The 12,467-nt window shown below is 46.5% G+C and overlaps 1 protein-coding gene across 1 annotated transcript; it reads right to left on the bottom strand.

The window, feature by feature from the left end:
- Positions 1-3,527: 3,527 nt before the first annotated feature.
- On the bottom strand, positions 3,528-6,020 carry LOC4334212 (probable N-acetyltransferase HLS1). The gene is made up of 3 exons (XM_015772920.3): positions 5,159-6,020; positions 4,821-4,990; positions 3,528-4,635 (listed from the first exon to the last, which is right to left on the bottom strand). The coding sequence occupies exons 1-3, from the start codon at positions 5,378-5,380 to the stop codon at positions 3,786-3,788; spliced, it is 1,242 nt and encodes a 413-aa protein (XP_015628406.1). The 5' UTR covers positions 5,381-6,020; the 3' UTR covers positions 3,528-3,785.
- Between the last annotated feature and the right edge of the window lie 6,447 nt (positions 6,021-12,467).

The following is a 12,467-nucleotide window of genomic DNA, read 5'->3' as shown; positions in this document are numbered from 1 at the left end:
GCAGTGGGGGCAAGAGATTAGAATTTATAGAGGCTGAAATACAAACAGGAGCGGATCTACCCATTATGTGGGGTGGGTCGACCACTCAGCTACGACTCGTATCGCCCCACACTCTCAAGACCCCCTTATCTCCTTATAGTAGTTATGGGCCATCAAAATTAGGTATAACAAGATATAAACACCCACCAGATTGAGACGCTTATACGAATGAACTATTAATACGATATGTGTTGTGTTCGATTACTCTTATCAAATGAACATCTTTGTTTTCCGTCCCAACTATATTTTAATGCCACCGCCACTGAATACAAAGTATGGATAGCTACTTAGCTAAACAAACTCCAAGACACAAAAATAAAAAGGGAGAGGAACAGAGGATCACACAGCGGAACGAGGGAGGCCAGAAGCAAAGCCAAGCTGCCAGCCCCCGCATCCATCAAGGAAGCCAAGCCAAGATGGAAGCGATAAGAGCCTGCACGGAAGTGAGGATGCCGTCGAACACTCGGGCGTTCCGCTCATTCCAAAGACGCCATGTCATTAGAATGACGAACGAGTCGAAGTCATGCCTCCAAACCTTGAGCAGAAGCTTCCTTGTATCATCATTTGTTGACTTACTGTTCGTGTAGTGTTCGTGTAGACGAGATGATTAATTGGCAGAGCTGCAGCCTTTTTTAAAAAAAAAAGAGAGAGAAAAGAGAGAGTAGGCCAGAGGGTTTTTCTTCAAAGAAACATGTATTCCTGGTGCCACCAAAAGCTAACACAAAAACTCTAGTTGTTGGCATGGGCTGATGGAGTGATGGGCATCTTGCAAGGAATGAAATGGACAACTTGTTGGGCTCAAATAGAAGACTGATCAGGCCCACAGGCTTCAACCATGGGACACAAGAAGGCCGAGAGCTCGTGCGAGTGCCAAACCGGATTGTTGGCCCAGTTATCGGCCCAAGATTAGCCCTTCTGTGAATCTGTGGTTATTTCGTTGTTTAGTGCAAAATGCTTCCATAGGCACCATCATTCGCAGTTAGACAGACAACTCTTTGATCATAGGTCGACAGGTAGGCCTTGGTGGCAACAGAAGGATAGGAAGGTGGACAAGAGAACACAGTTTCACATGGCTCGAGTAATACGGAGTACTGTAGTTGGTAATAACGAGAAAAGGCACCAATTATCACTACCTAGTAGAAACGTGGAAAATAAGTAGTGGAAGGCAGAGAAAAACAGTAGCAGTTTATCTACAAGATTATGTTCGATCTTTGGTTTGTAATGTCAGAATGTGATACTAGTTAGTGATTTTTGTCCTCTCTTTTTCTTAGGAGAGACTTTTCTCCAAAAAAAAAACAAAAATATTAGGGAATGACTCAATATCAAATAAATAGAAATAGAAAGTATGAGGCTTCGAATCCAAACTGACTAGCCCACTATTTTGTGGAGCTAGCCAGAAAATCCCTGGACGTTTCTCGAGATTTGGTTCCTGATTTTGTATCCTGAAAATAAATCCAATGCTACTTTGACAGTTCACATTGACGAGCAAAATGGGCGTACTCATTTTTAAAACTAGTGATTACTACCTTCTTGGGTTTACATAACAATTTTATCTTTGTATCTTGCGACATCAGATTCAGTTCTCCTAGACATTTTCACATCAACGAGCGTAGTGTTCTGATGAAGTGTAATCTGAAGATAAAATCAGGCTCACTGTATCAAATAATGCAACATCTTCTTCTCGCACGCTGTTGAGGTAGAAAAGTTAAGATGGGCCTACGAAACAAATAGTAAGTTAGCAATGAGAACACCACTGATCACAGAACTGTTGCATAAAAGGTCAAATGGTCGGCACTATGCTGGTATCCTTTCAAAGTTTCATCCTTTCTGTTCCACATGGCTTAAATCAGGATCTAAACTGGTCCCAAAGAGACCAGCTGGTAAGAAAGGATGTGGCAGGCAGTAGTAGCAGTCCAATTAACAGGAGGATATGCTATGCATGCAGATCGAGTAGTAATTCTGACAAGTGAGTGTGCCTGCCACTCGCATGTCTCACAGTCTCAGTTCATCTTTGTTCTTCTATCTGTTACTCTGTTAGGCTGGGATTCAGAAATCCTGCTCATGTATACAGGAAATTCAGGCCTTGTATATAGTTCTGTTAATTAATCTGTGTCCTTCCATTCATGATCCAGATTTCCAGTACGAGGCTACGAACATTAGCTTGGGGTCAATAAGATTACCAAATCTTGTTCGTTTGTTTTTTAGTCGATCCACTAGGCTGGTCAAGATTCTTGCAACAATAGCTTTGGAGGTGACTAGGTGAGGCCATCACTGGTAACATCACTCTACTTGAAGTAGGATTGGCCTCCTTTTTTGAGAGGTCCTGAAAGAAGTCAAGGTCTACTGGTCTTTGACCATACTCCAGCTTGTAATTAAAATTTTACAAATACTTTGCAGGATTTGATTTATTTCCTCTTCTTTGTTTCTTTTGAAATTTTTGGACGACAAAGGAGCAGCAGCCAATGCACAGTGTCCCGATCGAGCTGCAGGCCCGCCATGGGTGAATCCGAATGATTAGGCCACCATAAATACGGCGTCCTGGCGTCCGCATGACAACGGCGCCGACGACGTACGCCGCCGTAAATTCAGAGGCGGCCGTGTCGGCACATCGTTACTGCCCCTCACGCCGGACGCCCCTACCCCCTTATACGTTATACCGTGCCGTGAAACTCTTTATCACGCACGATGCGCCGCATGCCGCGCCCGGCTTGACGCCTTGATTGTGGCATGGCACGTACGCGACGCGCGTGCATGGGATCGACGAAATTCTCGCTAGCTAGCTCGTTCGCCATGGCTAAGCTCATCTGCTCGCTGTCGCGTTGCCTAAGCCTCCTTTAATTTCCTCGTCCTTTTGCTGGTTCTTGGCAGGTTGCCGCTACTCAGTAGGATCACTGGTTCACTGGATCAGCGCATCATCCACGGACGTCGACGCGCGAGATCGGCGCCGTCTCTACTCATCACGAGTCGCTTTGAAGCCACTCGTTTGCAGAAGCAAACAATTTCGCGCAGCAATCATTCCCGCGACAAGAACCAACGCCCGAGTGGGAGGAGAGAAACCTGTGCAGACTTGCAGAGCATAATTGTCAGTTGTCACCAAGGACCGAATCATTGCCTCCTTGCTCGACCGATCCCGATCGAACCTCCCGTAGATTTTGTCATGGGGCCGTGGCAACCAACGGGTTTACACGTACACACCATCCCGGCGACAACCAACCACATATCCACGGCACCCAACACGTACAGATGGAAGATTGCAGAGAGGAGCGCACACACAAAAAGGAAGCAAAAGCTAGCGGATCTAGGAGCCGAAGTTTCTAGTACTCGGCCACGGCGTGATTCCGGTAATAAGCCGGTTGCATTGCAACAGCCAACAGACATGTATCCTCTTCAGGTCTATTCCATGTCGATGCCTTTCGATACACATGCAAGTACTGTGCGCACAGGATGTTGTAAACGGCAATGAGGCAAAAGTACGCGTAGCAAACGAGTTACAGTTAAGCAGCTCCCTTTTCTGAATTTTTTTAGCTGGGAAAAAGGTACTACTATTACTGTATTCACACCTAAAAGCTAAAAAAAAAAGTGATGGTGATGGAACGGGAAATACGACGAGATGAAGAGTGACACATGTTTGGGGTGACGCTGCTGGTTCTAGGGAGCGACTGCCCGCCGTCGGATGTGCGGGAGGAGATCGGACGGTCGGGAAAAAACCCTAAAGGCCTAGGGAAAAACGGAAAGCTAAAATCCTCCTAAAACTCTCTTGGGTCGACGAAGATGGAGCGGCCCGGCGGCGCCTTGGTCCAGTCGCCGAGCGGGCCGTGGTTGTAGCCGTCGGCGAGACGCTTGATGCACCAGAGGTCCTCGGCGCCGAGGCGCGCCCAGTGCGGCACGCCGGCGCGGACGGGCTCGCAGGCGGAGACCTCGGTGGCGACCACGCCGCAGCCGCCCTTGCGGGCCATGTTGTGGGCGTGGCGGCACAGCGCGCGGACGAGCCGCGGGGAGGCCGGGCCGGCGCCGCCGACGCCGTAGAGGAAGTAGAGGCCGAAGGGCGCGAAGAGGTTCGGGATGGACGGGATCTTGAGCCACGGCGCCGCGCGGTCCACCAGCCGCGTCGCGACCGCCGCGGCGCGCATCAGGCGCGGGGCGCCCCGCACCTCGAGGCGGAAGGCGTCCATGCAGTTCCACACGCTCATCACTGCCCACGACGCCGGTGGCGCGTCCATGAACGCCTCGACGCTCTCCCACCGCGTCCCGGCCGGCACGGCCAGGAACGTCCCGAGCGAGAGCTCCTTGGACAGCACGGCGTCGATGTCGGCGGGGAAGAACTCGACGGCGGCGAAGTGCCACCGGTACAGCAGCTCGGCCTCGCGCGGCTCGAGCTTCCTGATGGCGGCGTTGCGCGAGGGCTGGAGCGCGTGGCCGAACACCGGGTGCACGAGCACCGACGGCGTCCGGAACTTGGAGTAGCCGCAGCGGCCGGTGAAGAGGCGCACCGACGCCTCGTTGTCCTGCTCCGTCGCCATGTACGAGTACTCCGCCCCGCTCTGCCGGAACCACTCCTCCATCCTGCCCACCAGCTTCTTCCCCACCCCCTTCCTCCTGCAAGATTACACCACAACGTTAACAACATCTCTCGATCAATTTCTCGTCCTCATTAAAGCAAACTAAAGTACGCAAACTGGCAATGCCACCATCCACTTGACAGTTGGACGCTTCTTGATTGGGCTTTGTAGTATATGACAACTGTACAACAAGTGTTTGTATGTATGTATGTATGTATGTACCGGTAACGAGGCGAGACGCGAAGGCCGAGGATGTAGGCGACCTTGGAGTAGATGGGGTCCTTGCCGGCCTGGACGCTGCCGCCGGAGACGACGGTCTTGACGCAACCGCGGATGAGGCCGATGATCTCCCTGCCATTGCCGCCGCCGCCGCCGTTCGCTGTCTCCGCTACCTTTTCGCACAAAACAAAAACAGTTATCAGTTCCGGAAGCCTTGCCGGACCCCACGCCAAAACGGAACGGAATCGAAAGACCGGGAAAAAAAAATCGATGGCTTTCCTCCTCATCACGACCGCACAAAGGGTGAGAAAAGAGAGAGAGAAGTGGACATGTGGGCGTACCAGCATGAGGTAGGCCGGCGAGTTGCGAATGCGGCAGAGCGGGTCGCCGAGGAGATCCGTGAACAGGCACATCTTGGCTTCGCCGCCGCCGGAGGAGCCCACCTCGCACTCCCGCTCCACCTCCTCGACGGCGGCGCGGTCCCGGTCCTCCCTGTACTCACGCACCTCCACCACCTCCATCTCTCTCGCTCCCTCAAACGTCGTCGGCACAGGCACAACCATGTATATATGCCCGGTGATTGGCACAGAGTAGATGCAAGGCGCAACGGATGTGGGGAGAGGGGAGTAGGGAGAGTATGAATCACGTGAGCAGGAGAGCCCAAGTAGAGGCGAGGAGTGTTCTTGTGATGCGTGCAATTACTCTCCCCCACACCGAACACACACACGCGAACCCTTATCAAACCGAGAGCGCTCCGCTCAGCCGTCCGCTACTCCGCGCGCTCCCAACGCGATTCCGGACGAATTCCTCACTGCAGTAACTACGTGCTACTACTAGCTGCCATATATGTTGCTCGACGAGCTAGCTAACGCCGCCGCCGCCGCCTGCTCTGCACACAAGGGGTCGCGACGAGGATAACTACTGTCTACAGCTGCTACTTCTTTAAATTCTGGAAAAGAAACAGCTTGGGTAATAAAGGCTGTGGCGGCCGGAGCGCGCGATTGATCCGTTGGCTCAATTCGCAACGAGCTAGGATCGGAACGAAGAGCAGCAGCTAACTAGGATCAGAGCGCACACTACAGGCCGGGTGATGACAACTGATATAGGAGGAGATGATGATTCCACTGCTCAGATGGATGTGGGTGGTGGTGTAGCCAGCGAGTATGATCTGCCACAAAGTGAGGGGCTAAGCTAGCTACCTGCTGTGTGTGGGAGGGCTAGCAATGGCTGCTGCGCTATTTATACCTGAATTTTTTCACCCTACACTTGGCGGGGCCACAGAGGAAAAGGGTTGCTGGTCCCATCTCTGGTTTCGGTTGCGCCATGGGATTTTCTTGTGTTTTGTTGCTCTCAGGAACAATGTTCTTCGTCTGTTTTCATCGTCGATCCGTGCTCACAAAACCACAGGACAACGGGAAAGCGTACGTTTAAACAGAAGAATGCTAAAATGTTAGTATAGTGGTTCAAATATCTCTACGTAAAAATATGATGATGCGAAAATGTTGCTATGGTGGTTTAAATATCTCTACGTAAAATTAATAACGCTAAAATATTGGTATGGCGGTTTAAATATATCTATGTAAAAATGGCGCCAAATATTATTGTACGGCAAGCAATAAAATTGAACCACCACATGTTATTAACTACGCGACAAATAGCCAAATATTATTGTGGCAAGTAGTGCCGTCGAACCGCTATATGCCGTTCACAACACGACAAACACCTGGGAGTTGAATTGAATGTCATTTAATATTTCTATGTGACATGTAATGGAGTCGAACTATCATTTACTACTATTGTTTTATCGTTATACGATGTACTTTTACTACCTCCTAATATTAGGCCCTATTTAGATCCCACCCCAAAATTTTTCACCATATCGCATCGAACGTTTGAACACTTGCATGAAGTATTAAATATATGCTAAAAATAACTAATTGAACATATTGCGACTAATTTGCGAGACGAATCTTTCAAGCATAATTGCTCGATAATTTGACAATGTGGTGTTACATTAAATATTTACTAATGATGAATTAATTAGGCTTAATAAATTCGTCTTGTGGTTTACTGACAGATTTTGTAATTATTTTTTTATCAGTGCCCGAACACCCCATGTGACACCCTATATAATACCCGATATGACACGCCAAAACTTTACACCCCTGAATCTAAACACTCCCTTAGTGAGGACTTACATAATGGATTGGTAGAACTAGCTAGCTGATGATCATAATCATTTTGTTAACTCATTTCTCTTATGAAAAAGGATATCTTTTTCACGAACGTGTAAAAGGATTGCACGTCAATATATTAGGAAAAAAAATATCCAAAATAGACTTTTGGATTGGTCCATCATATCGTTTTATCCCCTCTGAAAACGATTGTTTTTTTCCCAGTTTACTTTGGTTTTGGGAGAGCTTATCTGTTACGAGGATAGAAAAGTTATCAGTTTTCTAGAGAGGATCTTTATCCGCGAAGGTAAGCTGATATAATGGGTTTTGTTTTAGTTTCGCTGAAACATGCCAAACTTTGTTTGGTATTATATGCTTACATGGCATAGTTAGACATTACAATATATGCAATGTCTATGCTACTTTATCAGTGTCAAATTGAAAAAACCACGATACAAATTAACTGTATGGTATAGACACATACTCCTTCCGTTTAGGTGGTGGTTGAATGTACTGAAGATGAAAATTAAGTTTTTCACGCAAAACGAGGTGGTAATAACATGTGATTAATTGAGTTTTGATTAGAGCAATGCTACACGTATTAAATTTTTCTTACTAAACTTTTACTAACAATCATCTCAACCGTTTGATTTAAGTAGATGAAAGTTACAAAAAAATCTAGATGCACTCATAGCATGACACATCAGTATTAGTAAGAATTTATTAAGAAAAAGTTAGTACGTATAGCCTTTTCCTTTTGATTATTATAAACTTGAAAAATGGATTAATCTGATATTTTAGAACAATTTTCATATAGAAAGTTATAGCACGAAACACACCGTTTTGTAATTTGAAAAGCGTGCCACGAGTATCCAAAAGTTAATATTATAAGATGTTTTGTTTTTTTCTATGCAAACTTCTTTGAGTTTAACCAATGCAAGTTTATCGGAAAAAATATAGTATTGTTTCCACGCGAACAAACATATTATCAAAATATATTTAATGTATGTCAGATTTAATGAAACTAGTTTAATGTTGTAGATGTTGCAAACTTAAAAATATTTAACCAGAAAAAAATTAAAGCGACTTATAATATGAAACGATGGATTATTTGTTTTACTCGTGAGTTAATGTACATTATTATATTGTTACTTGTTGAGTAGTAACTAACAAAATATATCAATAAATAGTTTGACAAAAACCTTGTTCCAAAATGGAAAAAGGGACCCGGTGGTTTTCTGAATTGATCTCAGATTTCACTTTGGCATTTGTATAGCTAGACATAGTTAATTAAGGGGCTACCCAAATGGGATTTTATAGCTAGACAGTGGTGGCGCTCGCCTCCAACGGTGATAGTGCCGTCGCCTTCTTCTCTCCCTCTCCCCTCTCCCTCTCGCCGCCGCCGTTCGCCTCTCCCTCCCCTCTCTCTCTCTCCCTCTCCCTTTCCCTCTCTCTCCCATCGCCGACGGTGATTAGGGTTTGCGCCATTGGCGCCGGCGGTAGCGGCGCGGCGTATGAGGACGAGGAGCCGGCGGCCGCTGGCTATGGGGGGATTTTGAATCGCTAGGGTGAGAGTTACAAGGGGAAATTTCGGGATAGGGCGCCGTGTATACAAGCTCCCCACGCACTCAACACGATGCCTGGCTCCAACTCTTCACGAAAAAGTAGGCGAGGCGTGGAGAGAGCCGCGTCCCCTAGTAATGCGCCGCGCTCCCCTGCTGGACGACGACGCCGGCTCAAAAAGCAACAAAGCCAAACTGCGCGAGCCGGGGGAACGACCACGGACACGGATTATACATGCTCTAAGAATTTTCCAGGTTCCAAAGTAGGTCTGACGCTTTTGGGAGTTTTTTGTTTGAAGACATGCATGGCCCATTTGTGGCTTTGTCCAGTAGAGGCATTTCAGTTTTTTGGCCAACCATTTTGTTGTGTAGATATTTAGACAACTGTGGCAAAGACAAAATGAACTTGATTCGAATGTTTTTTTTGTCCCTACATACTGCAAAATCATTGCTTATCCCAATAATGTCGTTGTCGCTTGACTCAAACTAGATCAATTAGATAGGAACAGAGATCGGATATTTCAACAATAATAATAAAAAAAGAGTTCAAAAAAAAAAAAGAGGGAAGATTAGCAACTTGACATACAGGAAGCATTAAGCCCCCTCCCCCCCCCCCTCTCCTTTTGTGGGGAAGCATTAAGTGTTTTAAATTTCCAGAAAGTATGTTCTGCAAATTAACTAAACACAAACAATTTACTGGCTGTACATGTATATTGTTCCGCCTAGTTAGCTGGAGTCACCTACGATTCATCTGTGCACATGGAAGTGCCTTTAATTAATTGATTAAGGGTGTGTTTGGTTCCTGGTCAAGGTTGGATGGGATATGGCGGTCCATATTTTGCTGGATATGACGGTTCAGTTTTTTGTTTGGTGGAGTGAATATGACGATCCAGTTTTTTGTTTGGTTGTAGGGATGAAAGTGGATGTGGTGATCTATTTTTTTATTTGGTTGGGGGAGTGGGATGGATGAGTGGCTGCAATCACCCTTTCATTAGAGGTGGTGAGTATACCCCTCCAAATTCTCACCCAAAAATTATCAATCTACTAAAAAAAATCTAAATAGAAATAAAAAAGCAGAAAGAAATAAAAGGGGAAGGAGAAAAACAAAAAAAAAAAAGAAAAGAAAAGCCTTCTCGAAAGCGCCGGCCGCCGCTCGCCTTCTCGAAATCGCCGGTCGCCGCCGCCTCGTACCCTCTCTCCCCAGCCGCCGCCACTCGCCCTCTCTCCCCGGACGCCGCCGAGCTCGCCTCCTCTCTCGCCGCCGAGCTCGCCTCCTCTCTCGTCGCCGGCTCGCCCTTGCCGTCGCTACCGAGCTCGCCTCCACGGTCGTCGCCTTGCCTGGTCACAGAGCTTGCCTCGTGGTGAGAGGGGTGACGCGACCCACATGTCGCTCGCCCCTGCTCGCCCGAGCGCTCGGGCGGCTGCATCCGGCCGAATCGGCCGGATCCCCCCATCCGGCATCTGGGGGGAATATTTCTCCCCGGGCCGCCCCATCCCACCCCTGCCCAGGAACCAAAAACCCAAAAATAATGGGCCGCCATGTCCTATCCACCTATATCCCTTCATCCAAACACACCCTAAATGTTTTTCAGCTGAGGATCTGGAAACGTTAAAACATTTCTACAACATGTAACCGTTTGCAAACAAGTACCAATACAAGTACAGCATGTGGAACAAAATGGCTGGCCTTACTGCAATTCAATTCGCCAAGGGCAGAGTGCATGCAAGCATGCAGCTAGCAAGCTACTCCCTTCGTACCATTTTAAGTGCAACAAATTTCCGTGTCTAATTTTGACCATCCGTCTTATTTGAAAATTTTGTATAATTAGTATTTTTATTGTCATGAGATAATAAAACATGAATATTACTTTATACGTAACTTATGTTTAAAATTTTTGAAATTTTTTTAAATAAAACGAATGGTCAAAGTTGTGTACGGAAAATCATGGCTGCATTTAAAATGGGACAGAGAGGGAGTACTAGCGGCCATATGAAAAGCTGCAAAAAGAAACGCCAGTCCATTTGTAACAAAACAGCTACAAGTACTCATCATAGTAATTTTCAATTAATACCCCTACTACGGTAAATTTGGTGATGCAAACATTTTGTCTTCGAAAATGTTAAAAACATTATGTACCCGTAGCAAACGCATATTCTTTCTAATTAGGAAAAAATGTACGAATTACCCCCTAACTATTGCGCTCGTCATTCAATTTACTCTCCTAAATTACAATACCATGCATTTTTAACATTAAACTTTTCAAACCAGATAAATTATCCACCTAACTCAATTCAAAACTGTTTTGACCCTACTTAATATACACGTGGCAGTCTAGTCAACCAAAAAATAATAAAAAAAAGAGCCCCACTTGTCATCATCGTTTCCTCTCTTCCCCTCTCTTCCACCTCCTTCCCCTCCCATCCATCACTCTCTCTCTCTCTCTTGGCCGGCTAACACATTTGTCCCTATGGCGATGCTGACGGAGGAAGGAGCAGGGGCAGTGCCAATGGCGGTTTCGGCTTCAGCAGCCATGCTATGGCGGGTCTTCATCATGGGAGGAGAGGACAAGGAGATGGTGCACATGACGAGAGGGGTGAGACGGGACTCCGTCGGAGGTCTGCGGGACGACGCGACAGCAGGGGACACTGGCGTCGCCCCCTCTTGCTAATGCAGTGCTCCTTCTCGGCGATGGAGACGATGACTAGCGGAGGTTTGCGCGGAGGCGACTACAGCGGTGGCTGAGCCTGAGGTCGTGGGAAGGAAGTGACGAGCCCACCACCGTCTCGAGCTCCCTCGCGACATTTTCTCGACCTTGTCCTCCACCCCAACCACCGCTGCCCCTTGCATCCTCCCCTGAGGCCGGCAGCCATCGCATGTCTCGTCCTCAACCTCTGCCACTTCTCCTCGTCCTCCCTGACCTCAGCGGCCATGGCGTCGCCCCACCTTGCCTCGTCGGCCATGGCAGACAAGGGAGGCCACCCGGCTAGCTGCAATGTTGAACGGAGAGGGCTACACGAAGGCCAATCGGTGGCCGGTGGGGGCGATAGATAGATAGATGCCCCTCCGTCCTTAAAAAAAAAAGGAATTCCTAGCTACGAATCTGGACACACGTGTATCCCTAAACATAGACATACGTGTATCCGGTTCGTAGGTAGGATTGGTCTTTTTTTTTTGGGACGGAGGGGTAGAGAGAGAGGGGGGAGGGAAAGGATATGGAAAGAGGTAGAGAGAGGAGACATGTAAAACTAAAACCAATTTTTTTTAAAGGATTGCTGACTGGACTGCCGTGCGTATGCCACATAGAACCAAAACCACTCCGGATTGAGTGGGGTGGGGGGTGGGGGGTTATTTGTTCTATTTCAATAGTTAAGGGTGAGAATGTCTATTGTTTGAGTTAAAGGGTGTTATTCGGTCAACCACGATAGTTGAGAGGGTAATTTGGACTTCTTTTCCTTTCAATTAAGAGAAAATTCCCTATGTACCCTTGAAAGTTTGCTCAATCTTTTCTATGTCCCTGAGATTCGCTCATTCCCTTTCATACCCTAAATTTCAGTTTGGCTCCCTTCTATACCCCTTCCATTAGTTGACCGTTAAATTCCTATCATAAAGTCCATTTACCCTTTGGTATCAAGAAAATATAAATGTGTGAAGTATATTATGGAGTGTATAAATTTATTGTATGTGACTATTATATTTATGAGTTTATTTTTGTGAGATATTATTTAACAAAAATAATTTTTATCTTGAATAACAAAAATAAATTATCGTAAATAATATTTTGCATAGCAAAGTCATAAATAATATTTATAATAATTTATTTTAATATATGAAAAATACAATTTATTTATTAATTATTAAAACTTAATTTAATTAGCACATAAATAGATTCATCTTATAAAAAGCGTCATACTAC

This window comes from Oryza sativa, chromosome 3 (genome assembly GCF_034140825.1).
Source record: "Oryza sativa Japonica Group chromosome 3, ASM3414082v1".
Classification (NCBI taxonomy): Eukaryota; Viridiplantae; Streptophyta; class Magnoliopsida; order Poales; family Poaceae; genus Oryza; species Oryza sativa.
This window is presented reverse-complemented; position numbering and strand designations above follow the sequence as displayed.

Bases quoted from the DNA above. Each gene is read 5' to 3' on its own strand.
- LOC4334212 (XM_015772920.3), bottom strand. From the start codon at position 5,380: ATGGTTGTGCCTGTGCCGACGACGTTTGAGGGAGCGAGAGAGATGGAG. The intron at 4,991-5,158 runs GTACGCCCACAT...TTGTGCGAAAAG, and splicing joins CGCCGGCCTACCTCATGCTG to GTAGCGGAGACAGCGAACGG. The intron at 4,636-4,820 runs GTACATACATAC...GTAATCTTGCAG, and splicing joins CGCGTCTCGCCTCGTTACCG to GAGGAAGGGGGTGGGGAAGA.